Below are 21,826 nucleotides of genomic sequence, written 5' to 3' on the forward strand. Positions count from 1 at the left end.
TCTCCCCCCTCTCCCCCCTCTCCCCCCTCTCCCCCCTCTCCCCCCCTCCCCCCTCCCCCCTCCCCCCTCCCCCCTCCCCCTCCCCCCTCCCCCCTCCCCCCTCCCCCCCCTCCCCCCTCCCCCCTCCCCCCTCCCCCCCCTCCCCCCCTCCCCCCCCTCCCCCCCCTCCCCTCCCTCCCCTCCCTCCCCTCCCTCCCCTCCCTCCCCTCCCTCCCCTCCCTCCCCTCCCTCCTCTCTCTCCTCTCTCTCTGCTGGAGGAACTCAGCAGGCCAGGCAGCATCTGTGGAAAAGAGTACAGTCAACGTTTCAAGCCAAAACCTTTCATCAGGACTGATGAGCATCTCTTTATTGGTTCTGGTATCAAATTTATTTTGACGTTGATCTTTTGAAGCTTATTAAGTAGGGTGTAAACTCTATGCAAATTGGAGTTTGTTGTAAATATTTAGCAAGTAAATGTGCTTTACTTCTGCTTGACATAAGTTCCTGAAAGCTGATGAAATTTGCATTCAAATGATGTCCTGAGTATCTACAGGAAGTCACAGAAAAAGTCTTCTTGCCATAGATTATGAGGAACTATGAAGAATGGCATGAGGGACATATTTATTGCTGTGGATACACACTTTATCACCAAGCCATAAGAAGCGTTTGGGTATTTACATAAAGCAGCAGCTGGTTTAAATGAGACTTGCCTTGTCACCATATGCAGCTGTCAGCTTAGTAAAAGGAGAAATGGTGTAGTAGTTTGTCTCATGCATTCTAATACTGTAATGCTTCTTTTCTGATCTTTGTAACTTGATAGGGCAGAGCATGGATTCGCGTAGCACTTATGGAGAAGCGTCTGTCCGAGTATATATCCACTTCTCTAAGGGACATCAAAACAACCAGGTCATAACAAATTATTCATGTCACATGACTCCTGCCAATTCAAAAGCATATTTTAATGAAATTGAATGTAATGAGATTATGTAATGACACTGTTTTTGTAAAGGCTGTTACCTGTTAAAGACTTTGTTTCACGAACCATAGTTTGTTATGGATATTGACAACAGTGTTAATTGGTCAACTTAGTTAAAGTTAACATAAATCCAATTTGAGACTGTTATAAGCCATCTGTTCTCTCAATACATTTGAAGTGCAATCACCCTTGTTCATATTTCCCTTACAGGAGATATTATGAAGATGGGGCAGTTGTACTGGGAGAAGAAGCGAATATGCTTGCTGGTATGTTGCTTGGACTCAATGCGATTGACTTCAGGTAATTGAGTCACTTGTTTTTATGAGTTTGCTTGGAGCATGAATATATAAATAAGTCAGATTGTATGTATTAATAGATAAAGTTAAAGTCTGTCCCGAGCCTTATAGGCTCATCAGGCTGGTGCTTATGCCGGTTTTTGTGGCATGAAGCGCCTGAGAGTACTCTTCCCCCCCCCCCCCCCCCCCCCCCCCCCAGATAGGACACCAGTCTATCGTGAGGTTAACCCCCCAGCATTTTGCCGGTACACATTTTCAGCTGGGTGGACTGGAGCATTGCTCAAGGACACAACATGCTGTCTTGGCTGGGGCACGAACTCATGACCTTCAGATCGCTAGTCCAACGCCCTAACCACTTGGACACGCGCCACAATAGACAAACCCATTTTCAGCTGGGTGGACTGGAGCATTGCTCAAGGACACAACACGCTGTCTCAGCTGGGGCTCGAACTCATGACTTTCAGATTGCTAGTCCAACGCCCTAACCGCTTGGCCACACGCCACAACAGATGAAGCGGACTGCATTATTACCTTTGCTTCTGCACTGTTTATGAGAAATGTACATTTATCAAACAAATCTCAAAACAGTTCTGATCCCTGACAACCTCTGAATGAGAAATATTTTCCATGCCTTCCCTTGTATTCCTGCTTATATTTTAAAGTTCTGCCACCTGGCTTTTTTGACATTAATGTACTGTGTAAGTATTCCCCGTTTCCTCTATCTTGGCTGCTAATAATTTTAATATACCTCAACCAAGTCTTCATTCGACTGTCCACTGCATGTTCCAAAAAAAAACCCAACCTACCCAATCTTGCCTCACACCTGAAATCTTTAACATCCTTGTAAATCTCCTCCTTAAACTCTCTTATGAATTGGTATCGTTTCCATAATGTGGTGACCAGAAAAGTACAAAGGCTTCAAGCTAGTCGTCACAGGTAGATAGTTTTTCAGATTTCCGGCATCTTTATTTTTTTTTTAAAAAAGTTTATATCAGTCACTCCTAGGGTTGCCAACTTCCTCACTCCCAAATAAGGGACAAAAGTAGCAGTAAAATACGGGACACTTGTGTTTACCCCAAGAAAGACTACCATGACCATGAAGCCTTGCGCGGGCACCTGTGTGTGCATGCGTGACGTGCTCATATGTGACATACACATGCGTGTACGTGCCGATTTTTTTTCTACAAATGGGTTTTGGCTTAATCTTCCCGATTCTGTCTGAGTGAAACTACACTGTACATACATTATTTCTACTTTATATAGGCTGTGTATTTATATCATTCCTGCTTTTTCTATATGTTAGTGTTACTTTAGGTTTTATGTGTTACTTGGTATGATTTGGTAGTTATTTTTTGGGTCTGGGAATGCTCAAAAATTTTTCTTATATAAGTTAATGGTAATTGCTTCGTCGCTTTACGCCATTTCGACTTATGAACGGTTTCATAGGAACACTCTACCTTAGTGGGGGCCATATGGGACAAACCAATTTAGCCTAATATATGGGATGTCCTGGCTAATACGGGACAGCTGGCAACCCTAGTCATTCCCCTCTCTTTTCTGTGAAAGAGCTGGTTTAGGATGCACTTTGCCTTTATTTCTTGGATCAGTGCATCTTACTTTTGTGGCCAGCCTGATGTGTGGAATTTTGTCAAATGCCTTGCTATAATTCATGTAGAGTACATCTAATATACTTCCCTTATCAATCCCCCTTGCTCCCCTCATTAAAATTTAAAATGTATTGTCGGACTGAGCTTCTCCAGAGCAATTACTCTGCCGCTTTCTCAATGAAGGGTTGTACTGTTTCTCAGAGTTCATCAATATGTCTATAATTGAAGTTTAAACCTATCGGCTTGCAATTGCTTCATAGGGCTGATGTCTCCCACTGCCCACCTTTGGTTACAAAGGCTGGACTGTTAGTTGTGCAAATGACTATTTCCAGGACTTGATGACAGAATTCCTCATTCAGTGGTACATATTAATATAAAGTTGAGAGATTAGAGAGACCTTAATGCAACAGCTGACATCATGGTGCCCATTTGCTTCTCTCTAATCTCTGTTGGGGATCCAACGAAGTGCATCTACTGGGACTAACTCTGTCACCCTTTGCTAAATGTGGTGATGTCATAGTTTATATTCAAAGTAAAATCTCAGCAGTCATTATGAGCTGTAATTGCAGCTCTCCTTGCGTCTGTAGGGTTTGTATTCCCCTAAGCCTAGCCTCTCAAAACAGGATTTCAGCTCAGACTTGCCCCACTTTGTTTGTGTATGTTAGCCCTTGGACTCATTTATCATACTAAAGTGTGTTTCAATTGGGAAAATGTTTTCAGTGGAATTGAATATTTACATTTTGGATGGAAAAATGCAAATCTAAAGAATTTCCTGCCATCTGTTCTCTGCTTTTGACTGCACTGTCTTTGTTGTTCAGTTTTTGAATTTGCCTGAGCTATCCTCATTTTAAAACATGAAATGCTGTCTGTAAGCCAACCAGTTCTTGAGACACAGCAGGGACGTAAGCATTGGTCCTCTTTGTTTGAGTAGTTGAAATGTGCTTCTAAAGCTCTTCAAATCAACAGCTTTGATTATTTAGCTTTTCAAAGCAAACATTTGGAGCCCTGGTTATTGGCAAAAACGGAAAAGCTGGTAATACATGGAAGGTTAGAGAGCACCTTTGGAGAGAAGCTTTATTGACGTTTCAAGGGAAAGTGAATTCTGATAGGACGTATAAAGTAAATGCCAGGTGTCTTGCATGTCTTTGTGTACTGTGGGTCATCAAGGTGGCAACCCAGTTGGAAACGGTTTTTGAAAAAAAACATTTGATTGAATAAAAGAAGGTGGAGGCTATTTTGCAAAACACTGGTTAGATTGCACTTGGAGATTTGTATACAGTTTAGGTCTCCGCAACACAGGAAAAACGTGGTAGCAACAGAGTGAATCTCTTCTGTACCAGGATGATAACTGCAATGATGGGCTGAGAGTTATCAGGAAACTTTGGACAGGAGGCATTTACTCTCACTGGAATGTAGGCTAAAGACTGACCTTATGGAGATATACAACGTTATGAGGAGCATAGATAGATAGTTAGAATCTTTTTTTCCTGCATGGTTGGAGTGTCTAAAACTAGAAGGAACTGATTTTAAGGTAAACGGGGAGAAATTTAAAATTTAAAACTATATGTTTTCAGTGGTGGCTATCTGAAAAAAGCTGCCAAAATGGGGGCAAGTGATTTGAAAGGCCTTTTTCCATGCTGTTTGATTGTCTGGGGAACCTAAAGCAGAGATAAAAATTGCATTTGAAATTACATCACATGTATTTCAGCATTTAAAAATGATTTTTTGGCATGAAGAATAAGGTGTATAGGAAAGGAAGCCCTCAAATGGATTATTGAGTAGTTCGACAAGTCATCGTATGTAAAATAACTGGATTGAAAATAGTAAATGATTTATCTTTCAGCTTCTGTTTAAAGGGTGAAAGTTTGGATGGCAATTGTCCTGCTGTCATTGACTATACCCCATATCTGAAGTTCACACAAAGGTAAATTTGTCTGTAATTTTTTAATAGATTTTTTTTCCTGTCAAAATGATACAATGAAAATGTGCAGTGTTTAAAAATCTTAAAACCTTGCTTTTACAAAAATTTTGCAATCTCACCTTATGCATATTTCATACATACTGTGTGCCCTGGGGAATAATTGTAGGCTAACCTATACAAAGTGATATGTAAGACTTTACTTCAGAATGTATGCTGCGGTTTCATTGGCCACATTGGAAACTGGCTTTGTGACATCCAATGCACTTATGGAATTATTTTTAATGTAATTTATCTAGAAGTATGGTAGGATCTGAGATGTACAAAGCCTACCGTGGGGAATTTCTACCTCTTGGGTTTCTGACTGGGATAATGAACTCAGATGAATTAATCTTCGATGTACTTCAAAGAATCCAGTAGGTGGGCTTTTCTGTTTTAAAGAGTGTCCTTGTGTGACATCCCTGATATCTGCCATCATCATATCAGAATGGTGCTGAAGTTGATTCTGTCTAAGTGACCTCAGCCCTAGTATTTGAACAATTGGAGGATTCAGTTGACCCAAGCTTATACTGTCATCAAATTTTTGTAAAATTAAGTATAGTTGTTTTTTTTTCTGGCATCAACTATTTTTATGGGAACTAGAAAAAGAGTAGGCCATTCAGCCATGAAGACTATTCCACCATTTACTTGGATCAGGGCTACTCTGTGTCTTAACTCCGATTACAACAGCACTGGCTCTCTGCATACTACTTCCTAAATTTAGAAGACTTGCTTCATTTTCTTTAAATTGCTTCACGTTTCATATTACAATTATGAAATCTCCTACATTGCATTTGCTATTGTGCAGATCACCTTCTGCTCTGTATAAAAGCACCTTAGTTTGATTATGTTGGTGTTTACATATTAAATGGACTTAAAAGTATGCACTAGTCCTGGATCCACTGACAATGTAATTTAAAAATGTACTCAAAATAAAAAATATTTCCAAAAGAGAAGATAAGAATAGATAATTTGCATTGCAGAAAGGATAGCACTTTTCTGTGTGAACTTAGAGGCTGTATTGAATTGTGATTGATAGTTAGATAAATATACAGTAATTTCATTCAGCAAATTAGTTAATGTATGTATTTTGTGAACTTAAATCCATAGAAATTACAGCTTTTGCTTTGCCATTAATTCCATTCCTTCTCCTTTACCCTTGTTCAGTCTGAATCAACAAGTGTAAAACCTTGGACTGCTCAATCTTGAGCTGAGCAGTAAAGCTCCAAATGTTGTTATTACAGCATCAACGTAGCTTTGCTTGGAATGTTGCAACTGAGCTGTTAACATCTTTATCTAGGCATAACTGGAATTGTTTATTTATGGGGTTTCTTGTATATTTTTCTTGATCTGTTTTTCACAAACTCCTCAACATTTAATGTTCAGCCCTCCTCAGCCTTGCCTTCATGATCACTTACACATGCACTCATTACCTAGAACAATATATGTTGAGGTCCTTCAGCTTCAAATCCCTGCATAGTCTTCATGGTCAGATTAATTCACTTTACAAACTTCACCGGCATTAATTATCTAACTCCTCTTCCACCACTCTTTCTCTTGCCCCCAAATTCCTAACTCTTAGGTTTAATACACATTGGCCTATCATTGGCATCTTTGCTCTCCAGTTTGGGTTCTGCTAGTCCCAAAAAATCACTTCCAGTTCTCCAGGCATCTTTCCTCTACAGAACAAATCTTTTTTCAGCACAATTTTATTTCTTCTAATTCCTGTCTGAAAGACTTGTATACACTTCACCATTGAACAAAAAAAAAAATTGCTGTTACGTGGAAGTTCAAATGTTGGGAATTTTAAGATTTATAATTTGATGCTAATTTAATTCCCACCCATTGCCATTGTAACTGGGACCTGGCTTGAGTGGAAGCATTAACATCTCTAATTTGGGTTGCTCGGTGTCACTGAAACTCTGAATACATTTTAACAGCCAGCAGCGTGGTCATCCATTGCAGATGTGTTGCTTGGTGACATCTGGCATGGAACACAAGGCAAGTTAAAATCACTCACAATAATGTGCCTTGGTGCTGACTAGAGTCAGTTAACACTGCACATTTCAAATGAGCATCTGGCAGGCTGAATGCAAACATTGGCCAGGGCTAACACAAGATTGATATTGAACTGGTTTAGGACATAGAACAGTACAGCACAGGAATGGCCCCTTTGGCCACAATGTCATGCCAGACCAATTAAACAAGTAACCAAATTGCCAACTAAACTAATCCTTTCTGCTTGCACATGCCCATAGCCTTCCATTTCCCTCATTCTGTGTGCCTTTCCAACCATCTCTTAAAAATTCCTTTTGTATCTGCATCCACCATCCCCCAGGAAGCGCATTCCTGGCACCCACCACCATTCTCTGTGGGGGGGGGAGAAAATTTTCCTCTCATATCTTCTTTAGAATTACTCCCTCCCCCGACCACCTTAAATGCATTTCCTCTGGTACTAGACACTTCAACTCTGTGGGGGGTGGGGGGGCGCGATGCTATCTCTCTATCTATGCCCTTCATAATGTTATAAACATCTATCAATCTCCCCTCAGCCTCTGCCACTCCAGAGAAAACAACCCAAGTTTATCCAACTTCTTGTTGTAGCACATGCCCTCTAATCCAGGCAGCATCCTAGTTAACCTTTTCTGCAACGTCTCCAAAGCCTCGACATCCTTCCTATAATGGGGGAACCGGAACTGTATGTAATACTTCAGATGTGGCCTCACTAGTGTTTTATAAAGCTGCAGCATAACTTCCTGACTGTCTTATCTAATAAGGGCTAGCATGCCACCTGTCTCCTTAACCACCCTATCAACCTGTGTAACCACTGTTAGGGAGCTGTGAACTTGGACCCCAGGATCCCTCTGCTCATCGACACTGTTAAGGGTCTTGCAGCACCAATCTTCATATTATCTGCAAACTTACTAATCCATCCATCTATACTTTCATCAAGATCCAAGGTTAGCTCTTGCTCACTGCTCTAGCCAGCTAGAAATCTTGCTCTTTATTCAAATTCCCCATCCTTGCTTAGTTTTGTTGCAGACTCTGAATATTAATTGCCTTTGAAATCAGCTGATTTGAATGAACTGAAGTTCACATTTTCTATTGACTGTGATGAAGTGACAGCTCCTCTTGCTGCACGTAAGCTCAGAGCTTCTGCTGACATGTTTTGCAATTTGATGCACGAATCAGAATGCAGACTCCAAATTTACCATCTTTCCATTTTTCTGCCTCAGGAGGCTGATAGTTGCAGCAGTAGTTTATCGGTGCAATTTCAGCTAAATCTAATTGATGAAATGTCCTGTTCCGTCCAAGCTCTGAGAGTATCAGCAGTGATGAAGAGGAGTTACGCACTCTGGGGAGCAGCAGTAGTGAAGGCAGCACACCGGAGAACATTGGCCCACCGTTCATCACTGATGAGCACAGCTGGTATAACAAGTGCAAGCGTGTGGAGCAGAAATTCAGGCTGGCATTGGAGCAGAAGGTAATTGTCACAGCTAAGATGGTTAGCAGTAGTGGGAGAAAACAAAAAAAAAAAATCTGCACTTAGCTCTGCTGAAAGAGCACTGAACTGAAACATTAAGCCTGTTTCTCTCTTCACAGGTGCAGGCTTTCCAGCTTTTCTGTGTTATTTCACATTTGCAGCATCTGCAATTTGCTTTTTAATTGTTCTCCATTTAATCATTTCCAGATGAAAATTTTTGGGAATAAGCATTTTCCTTGTCCACTGATAGCATTAGAAGCTTAATATCAATATGCTACATACACGGTCTTGAGCCAAGATGTTGACTTGCACCTTTTGTCTCCACAGGTGCTGATTTACCCACTGTGTTCTTCTAACATCCTTTTTTTATTATTGTTACAGATTCCAGCATCTGCAGCTTTATTTTTCTTCACACTGCATTCCATTTGGTTTTTAATGTGCAGATCCACTGAATCCAGTGCAATGGAAAATTATTTGCACTGGCTTCCAGGATGTCCTGCCATAGAAAATAAGTGATGCGATAACACAGCCTCTTTCATTTACTTCCCCACACACCTTATCTTACATTCTGCATGTTTTCATAATCCTCACGGACCCTGAACAGTCGGTCAACAAAGGGCTCAGTGTCATCCCCTTACGCCCTACACCAGCCTTGAGCTTGACGCATTGCTCAGCTCTGCTCTCATTGTTTCCTACAGACTTACTTTCCCCGATCTCTGAACAATTTCTGGCACAGTATAACCTACAGGATCTCCTTTCACAATTTGCATTTGACCAGAAGACATCCTCTGGCATTTGATTTCTATAGAGACACAGGCCATCCTCGAATCTGACCCACTCCGAATTTGAATTCTTCTCTCAGTTTCAACTCAACCATTCTTACTCAAGGTGCATAGACGGGCACTGCTACCCTTTTGGAGGCTGATACTAATGCTCTGAAGACATCTCATTCCTCTGAGCTGTAAATACCTCTGGACATCAAACCATTATTTCACGATTTATTTGATTTCATCTTCTCTATATTTCTTTTAGTTAATATAATTCTTCAGCCCTGCATCTAACCCTTTCCAAAGGTCCATAAAAAAAATCTGCCCCAATAGGCCTTATGAAACCTTTATCTTGCCGTCTTCACTCTATGGTTTCTTTTCTACCTCTTTTGCTAGATTATTCTCATTGACGTCTGCAACTCATCTGTCTACCTCACTCCCACCCCGGCTAAATTTTTTGGCATTTCTGCTTTGGATAGCTAACCTTTTCCTGCCTACATATCCAATGAACAGTGGCACAACCAGTCCTCATTATAAAAAGCATAAGTAGCATTTTTACAGTACTTTTAAAAGTTGAAGGTGCTTACCGAGTTGTTATAAATATACTTTGACACATAAGGGATAGAAGAGAAACTAGGCAAAGCTATTCAGTGTAAGCTGTAGGGAAAACCTTATAGCAGATGTTAGAGAGGTGAAAAATATGGGGAGGGAATTTTTAAAGTTTGCAGCCTTGATGCCTGAAGAAGAAACTACTGTTGGTGGAATTTGGGGATGATCAATGGGTCAGATTTGCTTGAAACTTGTATATTGGTGTAGAAGGGCTAAATGTGAACTATGACTTTTGGAATTTGGAGAAAAAAATGAACTATTTTGCATAATTGGGAGACAGTATAGATCTATAAACACAAATATGACGAGGGAACAAGGGCTCAATGTAAGTTACAATGTGGGAAATTGTTTAATGACTCAGGATTATGAAGGGTCAAGTAACTGAGTGAAGGAAAAGTCATTAGATTATTTAAGTCTCTTGGTAAAAGAAAATGGGGATTCAACAGCTGATGAACTAAGAAGTAGAAATAGGTTCTCAGTGCTACCATAGATATAACATCCAAAGCTCAAGTCAGAGTTAAATAAATGCCTTTTGACTGGTCTTGTTCAGTTTCAGTTATATAGCTTTGGTAGTTAGGGAATTAAGTGGCAAGAAGGTGACCACTTTAGTTGATCCAGTGGGTATTTGGAGGAAGTTTCTGCTCTATTGAAATGCCCTATTGCATTGCTCACGGTAGGCATTTTTTACTTCAATGCTTTTTTTTATATTAAAGGAAATTTAAAAATTGTTTTCTTTTCCACTGAGTTCAGTCAATGTGAATTAGCTCAACATTCAATCTTAGCAGCACTTTTCCCGGATTGTAGCCTCTTCTGAAATCTCCCAATCAGTTACTTGAGCAGTTGTTTACTGAAATGTGACGGGAGAGGATGACTTTCCATGCAGCCATTTCTGGCATGTCTCTCCTCTTCGCCCACCACAGTAGAGGGCTCTTAACTGTGGTCACCCTGTTGCTTGCATTCTGCTCTGGGGTTTCTTTTCCACTTCATAAACTCAAGATTCTGCAAATAAAAAGCAAGTCTGCAAATTCCAGCTCAAACTTTTGTCTGTGTAAATCAGTTTCCACCAACCGCCCCACCCCAGTTTCATAAAATCACCATGGATATTGGTTCCTTGGCTCACTTTGTCCGTGCCAACCATCAAATAATTCAAAGTTTATTCAATGTAAGTTTATTATCGGAGTGCATATACGTCACTGTATACAGCCCTGAGGTTCATTTTCCTATGGGCATTCACAGTGAGTTACAACAAAACACCACAGAAAGGAATAAACACACACAAGAAGATGGTCAAGCAACCAATGTGCAAAAGACAACAAACTGTGCAAATAAATAAAGAAGCAAAATAAATAAAGAAGTCAAATCCTTTATAAGAAATTCCAAAATATGAAGATCTCCAAAATCCAAATTGTTTTTGAGTTCCGACATGAAGTCTGAAATGGAAAAGTCCACAAAATGCTGGAAAGGTTCCCAGGTGATGTGCAAGTCTCTGTGCATCACACAGTTCTGAGAAGTGAGCTCACATATGTAGTGAGCCAAAGACGATGAAAAATAGAAAAACAATATATAAAGTGAAAAATGAGGATCTCGCTCAGCATCGAAGTTAACATATGAGTTTAATGGTTTGCTTATGAAATAAGCAAAAAGCTATCACGACGACTGAAAACTGAAGATAATTGTGAATATTCAGCAAGATGCTTTCAGAAATTTAAAAAAATGCACAGCATTAATTTTTTTAAAGCATCTGTTGATATGAAAATCCAGCACCAGAACGTCTACAATCCTGATTCTTTTTAAACCTTACATAAAACCTAAAATAAGTAAAATGCAGATACAGAATATTGCATACTTGTAATCAAAACATGCCATCATAGATGCAGACAGATCCTGTGGTTGGTTGGTTGTCGTTCAACAGCTGATTCAGGTATTCTCCTGGTGCTGTTGTGCTGCTTTTGTTACCCTACACATATTATAGGTATTTTCTGATACGAAAGGTACGTAGTAATTTTTACTGTTAAGTACATATGTGTGATGAACAAGTGTAAGACAAAGTTTGCTTACTGGAAGCACACAAATTCAGAGTTGGAAATGGTGGAGATTCCAAGCTATTTCATTATATATTCCAAAATCTGAAACACTTCCGGCCTCAAGTAGGTACTTGTAGTAATAATAAATAACTAAGTAAGCAATACATGTCAAGAACATGAGATGAAGAGTCCTTGAAAGTGAGCCTATAGGGTGTAGGCACAGTTTAGTGTTGGTGCAAGTGAAGTTATCTCCACAGGTTCAAGAACTTGACGGTTGAGGAGTAATAACTGTTCTTGAACCTAGTGGTGTGAGTCCTGAGGCTCCTGTATCTCCTTCATGATGGCAGCAGCAGGAAGAGAGCATTTTAAAGAATGATCCATTAATCACACTTAGCAGCATTTGCTCTGCAAATGGTAACTCTTCTGGTAGCATGTTCTAGATATTAACCACTCTGTGCATATTTTTAAAGTCCCCTTTAAAACTCCTTTATCTCACATTGTTTATACCACTGTATCTTTTTGTTTTTGATACCCCTGCATGAGAAAATGCTTCTGTTTTCCATATCTGTGCTCCTGATTTTGTATACCTCTGTCAGCTTGCCAGTCAGCGTCTCCATTCTTTCACCATAACTAAAGTCCCCCAAACCAGGTAGTATTTTAATGCAGCATCTCTGTACTCTCTCTGGAGAAATCATATCTTTTCACTAGTTGGAGGCAAGAACTGCACACAATACATAGCCTAGCTACTACTTTGTAAATCTGCCACATAAAATCCCAACTTTATATTCTATGCCCCTGACGTATTAAGGTAAGTATGCCAAATGCCACCTTCACCTGAATTTCCTTTTATTTTCACTGAATTTCATTTCCTGTTTATGACACTCTCAGCCCCATTTACTCCTAGCCAACCAGCTACTGATTTATAGTGAATGAAAATGGAACAAGGCTATTTTCATGAGATTCCTCAAATTTCAACATTAATGTTGGGAAAGCATTTTCTATTCTGGCCATCTGCCGTCCTTGGTTTCTGATGATTAAATATTTCAAATGAGAATTGTCACCGGTTTTCAGGACTATTTTCTGCCATTTCAGGTGAATTCCTTGACCAGAGCAAATTGGTGTCTTTTCTGAATTTCAAAAAAGACTCAAGTTTGCCTCTTTCTTTTCATGTGGAGATTACAAATCTCCCAGCAACTTTTGTGTCCTCACACAACTACATAGTTATCAAAGTCAAGTACTGGTGTGGGGGATATTAACACAATTTCTAGTTGTGGATTGGAAATGTTTTGTACCTTTTGAAATAAACATATTCCATCACAGGTATTGTACCACCCCAACTGCTTTTAATACATGGCAAAAATGGAGTGCTATGGGTATTTCAAGGATATTGAAAGCTATAATTCTATTATATTTAATATTTTTAGTAGTGGGTGAATCCGTAGTGAATTTGAAATTGAGGCCCTCTGTTGGTCAGGATGTTACGTCCCAGCTGTCTACTTGATACACAAGCCAGGGCAGAACGATATGGAGAACAAGCTGTTGCCCATGTAGCAGGCATCCCCTCTCCATACGACTAATGAATCCAAAGGAACGGCAGACGCTGATACAGATTGGCACCAGCAGCATTGCAAGAATTGCCGGTCAGTGTTAAACTCAGTGTAGGACTGACTGCCTTGGGGGCTACAGCTCTGGACTTTTTCTCGGGATTTAGTCCCGAAGCCTTTCCTGTGAGTGGGAATAGCCGCAAGGCAGCAGAGGTTTGAGATGAGAGTTTTCCTTCTCGATGAGCTGCCAACCATAGCTAATGATCCTCATCTGCCCAAAGCAATTGACTTCAAGGTGCCAGTATCCCATCTTTGCCCCTGCTTCTATCAGTAGAAACAGTTCCGCTGGGCTTAGCTGCTAAGCCACACAAGATGGCTAGGAGTTGGACTTGGTTATCAGAGGCTATTTGAGACACATGCCATTGGGAGCATTTAGTAAGTAGTGGGAGCTTATCCCCACTACCACCCCTGACTATAATAACTTTAAGGAACCGAATTTGAAATGAGCTTCCAAATTTATATACATGTTCAACTGCTTGGCTCATTTACAAATTAGTTTCCATTGTAGATGGAGGATGAAATTTTTTTTGCATCATTAAGACATTACAATAGCTGTGCCAGTTTTTGTACTGATATTTGGTACTCCAGCAGTTTTGAGCAACAAGTGGGTTGTCTAAATTACTACTTGATCTGTTTGTTCTGATGCTGCGAGAGGAATGTTTGCACTATTTTTAAAAGCAAGTGTCTTGATTTGCCTTTCTTTACTTTCTAGGGCTATCTGGAAGAGTTAGTACGTTTGCGGGAAGCTCAACTTGCAGAGTCGGTAGCTCAAAACAAGATTGTCCTACAGCGAATGGAAGAGACAGACCTCAACCACAAATTGGAGAAGGAGCAACTGGAGTTTATCATCCTAGAACTGCAGGATCAGCTGTGAGCATCTTAACTGTCCGATTTACTAAGCTGAATGTACCGAGGCACCTTAACTGTTGCAGCATTTATCGAATCTCAGAAGGCAGTGCAGAGAAGGTGTGAAGCAAATGACGAGAGCTGGGGATCTAGTTATACTCCGAGCAATACTCAGCAGATCAAATTGTGGATAAAAACAATTTGCAAATAAAGTTGATCCTTTTAACTGAATGGTACTTTTAAAAAGCATTTCATTACATTTTTATGAAGGTCAGAAACTCCATTTAAGTGACTAGACTTTCAATAGATGCTGCAGTTATGGCTGCCATATAACTAGGGAAGCAGGAAGCTGTAGGGAGTCTGATATGGGCATTTGACTTCAAGTGCATCTGTACCACAGTGCATAGGCAGAGACCCAGAATGTGTTAACATTAACATTAATCCTTGCAGAACTTCACAGAAAACTTCAACCCAATAACACCAAAATCTCTCATTTTAATTCAACATCCCATTCTCATACTAAAATATCTGTCCACAGCTGCCCCCACTAGGGTCGGATACAATAGGGTCTTTTAAGAGACTCTTAGATGGGTACATGGAGCTTAGAAAAATGGAGGCCTATGTGGTGGGGAAATTCTAGGCAGTTTCTAGAGTAGGTTACATGGTCGGCACATCATTGTGGGCTGAAGGGCCTGTAATGTGCTGTAGATTCCTATGTTTCCTCTGCTAGATTGAGGTCATGCACGGATTAGAGGAACAGAACATTATATTCTACCTTGGCAGTCTCCAACCTGTCAACAGAAACATTGATTTCTCTAACTCATGGTAACCACTCTCCTCTCTCTTTTTGTTTTCCTCTCCCACTGGCCCCTGTCACACCATTTCTTTCACTTCCCCCTGCTATCTTCATCTGCCCATCACCCACATATTCTTCCCACTGGTTACTCTGTCACTTCCATTTCTCTATTCTATGGTCCTCTGTCCTCTCCAATCAGATTTTATCTTTTTTCTTTGTCACTTCTACCTATTACTTCTAAGCTTCTTGCATCATTCCCCTTACTTCTCCTCCACCTGCTTATCCCACCTCCGCCCCCCGCCCCCCCCACCGCCCCAACCTGGATTAGCCTGTGGCTTGACAGCTCTTGCTCCATTTCTTCCTATTTCCCCCCCCCCCACCATTCCCAATCACCCCTGTGCCTTCCTCTCTTCTTCCAGTCCGGATGAAGTGTCACAGCCCATCATGTCAACTGTCCATTTTCTTCCGTAGATGTTGCCTGACTCGTTGAGTTCTCTGGCTTTATGTATAAAGCTCAATAACAACACTTTGGCTCAATCACAATACTTTTTGTCTAAGATTGAAGAGAGACCTTTAACTATCTCAAAAGAGATTCTGGGTGGTCTGAATGTATTACCATTCTTATTACAATCATAAGAACAAATAAATTTAAATACAGAGCGTCATTGCCGTTTTGTATTTTTGCTTTGTGTTATGGAACTATTAGTGGTGTGATGGTCTATAGCTGGTGGCAATCCATTACTTCAGTCAACAGATCGGAAATTTTAACAAAAAAAACTGGATTGTAATGGTGATTATAACATTAGATGATCATAAAACCCCAATGAGTTAATTTTGTCCTTGATGCATGGGAGTGGACATCAGAATTAATAATTTTAACAATAACTTACACTCAATATTTTCAGAGTAAACCTGCCATTTATATGCCTTGTTCTGAATTAGAAGCATAACTGCTCTTTATTACTTCAAGCTTGGTTAATAGTTCAGAACAGTTGATCATGAACAGTTATCTTTAAGGTTGCTTATTTCAAAAAAATCTAGATATTGTATAATAAGTTCAGTACTACTTACTGATCACGAGCATCACAATAATGGATGGAATCTGTTAATTTCCAATCGATCTGACAATTTTACCGAAAGCAATTTGTTAAATCAGGAAATCAGTTTTTTTTTTGGGACTTAAGCCCTACTTAGATTGTGGAGTGAACTTGAATACATTTATGGCTTTGTCTTGTTGACCCAAACCATGGTTCATGAAATTCGTCCATGAGGCTGGGACGGCACAAGGCTTGATGGCCTGGAAAGTGAAGATGCTTTGCTCCATCTCACACGTGGGCTGAAGAAGGTTTAGTGCCAATATTAGGCACAGTCTGACTGACTGTTGGCACAAGATAACTTCTCAACCACTTTAGTCAATCTGCCGCTCCCACCACTTTTCCTGATCTGATTGTCACTGATCCCCTCTGCCACCATTGTTGTCAGTGAGCCATTTCTCCTTTTTGGAATAGGTATCCAAAAAAAAAGTCAGTGTGAGAGGAAGAACTCATAACCCCAGCTAAAATATTGCCCTAGAGGCTAATATTGTGGAATCCATAATTTCTGTACAATTGTAATATACACTCAGTGGCCACTTTATTAAGTACTGGAGTGGAACCTGGTGTGGTCTTCTGCTGCTGTAGCCCATCCGCTTCAGGGTTCAATGTGTTGGGTGTTCAGAGATGCAATTCTGAACACCACTGTTGCGATGCAAGGTTATTTGAGTTACTGTCACCTTCCTGTCAGTTTGAACCAATCTGGCCATTCTCCTCTGACCGCTCTCATTAACAAGGCAATTTCACCCACAGGGTTCATACTTTTTGCTTCTTGCACCATGCTCTGTAAACTCCAGAGACTGTTGTGCGTGAAAATCCCAGGGGATCGGCAGGTTCTGAGATACTCCATTTGGCACCAACAACCATTCCATGGCAAAGTCACTTAGATCACATTTCTTCCCCATTCTGATGTTTACTCTGAATCACAACTGAACATTTTAATCACGTCTGCATGCTTTTAAGCATTGAGTTGCTGCCACATGATTGGCTGATTGGATATTTGCATTCACAAACTGGTGTACAGGTGTACTTAATAAAGTGTCTACTGAGTATAGGTATAGCCTTGAGATGATTTTACATTGCACTGTGTGCTGTATGTTGTCGATCGGATCTTAGTGTGGACTACTGTGCCATATCTGGGCCCCATACTGTAATGTATACTAAGGTCTGAGAAGGAAATTTACCAGAATGTCATCAGAAACTTTTATCATGTGGCGAGAATTCAGAAGCTTTGTTTAGTGCAGATTTCATTGTGGCATTAACAGTCGTAAGTGAGAAAGAGAATCTGTTTCCACTGGTGGCAGATTGGGAAACAGAACACACAAAAAGGCTTTCTTTTCAGTCCTGTGATCTGGATGGCACTGCTGTCACAGAGCACTGAACTCAACATACAAGGCATGTGAAGTTCTTTCAAAAATGGCATATTCCAAGAATAATCTGCCCCGCTATAAGATTCTACAACTATGTTTTCTCTCTGATGGCATATCACAACCTGTTTCAGGAAATCAGCTGGTATGTGCAAACTTTGCAATGCAACATTATTGATTTACTGATATATTATGGAAATGATGTGTTGTAACTGTGCTGATTCTGCTGTTATGAAGATCAGCATAATAATGCCCAAAAAGCCAGGAAATGACAAATGGAATGCTGCCTGCAAAAGGATAGTTGTGCCCATTTCTCTGGCAATGTAACAGCTGAGTTTCAGTGCCACTGGAGTGAAGGTTTTTTTAATTTGGAACAGATGGAGCTGGAAGTTGCACTTTCAAATATATTCATGGTGATAACTAAGCAGAATCATGATAATGTGACATGGTTAAAAAAATTCTGTACCTGACTCACTGGAAATTGAAGTATGACATGTTCAGTAAAAAGCAATTATTTCTACATTCTGCAACACCTCTTGGTACTTTTGAATTTTTCAAAAGTGTGTTCAATTAAGTCTGATGTATGAATGTACACAGAAGACGACTAAATGTTACTACTTGAAATTTACAAATATGATTTGTACTGTTGGAGGAAAACATGCCAACAGAGGGGTGGAGAAAAGATGGATGCGCAATAAATTCAAAGTTCAAAGTAAATATATTAACAAAGTAACTATGTCACCATGTAGGACTCTGAGATTCACTTTCTTGCAGGCATACTCAATATCTCCAATAACCACAATAGAATAAATGAAAGATCACACCAACAGGGTGGATAGCCAGTGTGCAAAAGATATCAAGCTGCGCAAATACAAAAATTCAGAAAATAAATAATAATACATAAGCAATTGAGAACAAGAGTTCTTGAAAGTGAGAAAATGGGTTGTGGAAACAGTTCAGTGATGGGGCAAGTGATGTTATCCGCTCTGGTTCAAGAGCCTGATGATTGAAGGGTAATAACTGTGTTCCTGAACATGGTGTTGTGAGCCTTGAGGCTTCGGTACCTCTTTCCTGATGGCAGCAGGCAGAAGAGATCATGACCTGAATGGGTCGCAGATGATGGATGCTGCTTTCTTGTGACAGCACCTGGTGTAGTGGTGGGGAGGTGTTCACCTGTGATGGACTGGGCCATATCCATTACTTTTTGTAGGATTTTCCATTCAAGGCCATTGGTGTTTCCATACTAGGCTGTGATGCAACCACTCTGCACCACACATCTATAGAAGCTTGTGGGAGCTTTAGGTGTCATGCCAAATCTTTGGAAGTAGAGGCTCTTCCCCATTGCCCTTACTTATATTTAATATGTATTGGATACAGAGATATCCATGTTTGTAATTTTTATTAAAATTCAGTTTTGAAGTAGCCATTTGTGAATTTCACCATTTTCCTCTTTGCAAAAGGTTATTTGTGTAATTTTGGTTATTGTAATTTTTACAAGTGAAAGTTCAAAATCCCAGGAGAAGCTTGGAGTTTCAGTTCCATATTTAATTAGCCTCAGTCATCAATTTGTTGAAGTACTAGTGTGACCTAGCTTGTACTTATCAATGTTGTGCGGGTTAGGGGGAAAAGTCTAAATGGTATGAGCTTGTCACAATGCATGCAACTGGATATCATGAACATGAACAGTTTTAAGGAAATGAAGATTCAAAACTAAATGCATTGGAGTCTAGGTTTACTCTATTTTATTTAGCTAGGACTCTCAAATACAAAGGGGAGTCCTGAAGGATGAGGTTATGAAAGGAAGAAGCACGGAATGTCGTTGTTTAACTAGGAGGGCTGTTGTTGATGATGGTCACTTAATTGCTGAAGAACTCACAAGATTCTGTTTCATAGTTGCCTTTTGTTGTGGCATTATGGTTAAATTACAGGACCAGCAGTGAGGATTCTACACCATTGAATCAAAGACCTGAGCTGCAATCCCATTATGGTGCATGGGGAATTTAAATTCAAGTAATTAAATGAATCTGCTAGTCTCAGAATTAAACCCATCTGATTCATCAACTCCCTTTTGTGAAGGAAGTCTGCTCTCTTTACCCATTATGCACTTTACATGATTCCATATGTCGCAGTATTTCAAGAGTAATTAGGGACAGACAGCAAATGCCAGTGATGACAACATCCTTTGAATGAGTAAACAAAATCTAAAGCTTTTGGCTCCTGCTTAAGAAGAAAAGTGGGCGTGAAAAGCTTTGAAGGATTAAACGGTTTGGGAAGTAAAACCACCTTGTTTGTGGAAAAGGTGAACATTGATAAACGGAAGAAAAATGCTGGAGGTTTTATGGAACCGCTACTATGTAGATTTGGCTTCTGATCTGTTAAATTCATAGATCTACGGCATGGAAACAGGCTCTTCAACCCAACCTGTTCATGTCAACCAAGATTCCTATTTACATTAATCTCAATTGTCTGTGGTTTGGCCCATATCCTTCTAAACTGTTCCCATCCATATCTATCCAAATGTCTTTTTAAATGCTGTAATTATACCCTGTCTCTACCACCTCCTTTGGCAATACCTTCCATATAATCACCATCCTCTAAGTGGAAAAACTTAACTTTCAGATCTCCTTTACGTCTTTCCCCTCTCATCTTAAACCTATGTTTTTTAGTTTTAATAACAAATTTGGAAAATGTTCTTGGCCCATAAATAAAAGAGAATTGCCTTTTATTTTTAAGGTATTGTACAACATGGATGGTGGGGTATGGAGACCTTTGGTCCTGGTGCAGGTTGATTGGAGTAGGCAGTTTAAATGGTTTGGCACGGACTAGATGGACCAAAGGGCCTGTTTCTGTGCTGTACTTTTCTATGACTCTATTCATTTCGTAAGATATGTGGGGTGTAAGGCCATTTGTATTGACAGAAATTTGCCTAGTTGACAAGACAGTAAGGGTAGGGAGAAATTAGACTTTTTCCTGATTGGCATGAATGGTGTGCTGCAGATATTAGAGCTTAAATCTCAAAAGCTTGCAATTTATTTTAATGAATTTAATGAGGACACCAGGGTTGCAAGTCTGGCCTGAAGATTAATAGGGAAGGACAGGGGCATAAGGTGGTTACAAAGCAGTGCAAATAGGTTGTAAGTGAGCAAAGACCTGGCCAATGGAATTTAATATGAGGGAAATGTGTTTCTTGGTGGGAAAATGAAGTGCATTATCTAACTGGTAGAAGATTGCAGAGCTCTGAGAAACAGAGGGATCTGACTGCCCTGGTGCATAATGTGCAAAAGAATATTATGGAGACACAACAAGTATTTTGGGTTGCTGATCTTTTATTGAGGAGAGTGAATAGAAAAAGGAGGGAGATATTGCTTCAGTGATGTGGGGTGCTGATGTTATCACACCTGGAGTAATAAATTAACCTCTTTATTTAAGGAAGAATGTGAATGCATTGGACAAAAATCACTAGAGTGATATCTGGAATGGAGAATGTTTTTGATAAATGGTTGAAGAAGTTCGGCTTGAATCTGCTGAGCTTACAAAAGTGAAAGGAATTTTTCAATTGAAACATGGGAAACTGAGGTTGTTGACGGAGTAGGTGTGGAGAGGCTGTCTCTTGTGGGGAAAATCTTGAAACCAATAAGTGGTTCCTCATTTAAGATAGAGGTGAAATCCTTTCTCAGAGGCAGGCGAATCTTTGGATCTCCTTTTCTCAGTGAGATGGAAACAGACTTTGGATATGTTTAAGGCAGGGTACATGGCAGCTTCATAAATGTGGGAGGTGAAGGGTTACCATGGCTAAACAGGAACACGGTTAAGGTGAGCATCAGCAGCAATCATATTAAATGGCAGAATAAGCTCGAGAGGCAAGAGGCCATTCCTGCTGTAAGTTCATATGGTTCAAAAATATAATTTGTTGCACAGGCAAAACAAAAAGCAAGTATTTTCTTTAAGGCTTTGAACTGTTGTCATCTTGTAAGATATTGAAGTATTGTTTTACGATGGGCCATCCTTGATTTTAATTTTCTGCTCTAAAGGGACATTCGCTCAATTTTTAAAAATAACTGAATTAAGCAAACTGCAGTGAAATCAATTTCACCTGTGACTTGTGTCTTCTCCACATAACAGAAGCACAGTAAACAACATTTCTACAATATATTAGGTCTTGCTATAGTGGTCTATTTCTTTTAGATTGGATGTTTGTACCTTTGCCTCAATGTCTCAATTGTCCATATGCAGACACATTCCTTTTCCTGATGTTGTTCAAAGGACATTGGTGGGAATAAATAAGTAAAATGCCAGAATAAGTTCATGCAGGGAGATTTTTAAATGCCCCCTATAAGATCCTCTTGCAACCTAATTTTCTAAGGAAGTTAGCACCAACACACTGGTACTTTGTTCAAATTTTAACAGGTTTGTTTAAGATATG

The 21,826-nt window shown here is 40.0% G+C and overlaps 1 protein-coding gene across 6 annotated transcripts in view; it reads left to right on the forward strand.

Moving 5' to 3' along the window:
- rundc3b (RUN domain containing 3b) overlaps window positions 1-21,826 on the forward strand; it is a 96,533-nt gene that overhangs the window by 60,903 nt on the left and 13,804 nt on the right. For all 6 annotated transcript variants that reach the window (XM_072253760.1, XM_072253761.1, XM_072253764.1 and 3 more), the window contains 5 exons: window positions 800-885; window positions 1,166-1,255; window positions 4,702-4,782; window positions 8,131-8,299; window positions 14,016-14,173. In XM_072253760.1, coding sequence (XP_072109861.1) covers window positions 800-885; window positions 1,166-1,255; window positions 4,702-4,782; window positions 8,131-8,299; window positions 14,016-14,173 — 584 coding nt within the window. The remainder of the gene's footprint in view (window positions 1-799; window positions 886-1,165; window positions 1,256-4,701; window positions 4,783-8,130; window positions 8,300-14,015; window positions 14,174-21,826) is intronic.

This window comes from Mobula birostris, chromosome 3 (genome assembly GCF_030028105.1).
Source record: "Mobula birostris isolate sMobBir1 chromosome 3, sMobBir1.hap1, whole genome shotgun sequence".
NCBI classification, from domain to species: domain Eukaryota; kingdom Metazoa; phylum Chordata; class Chondrichthyes; order Myliobatiformes; family Myliobatidae; genus Mobula; species Mobula birostris.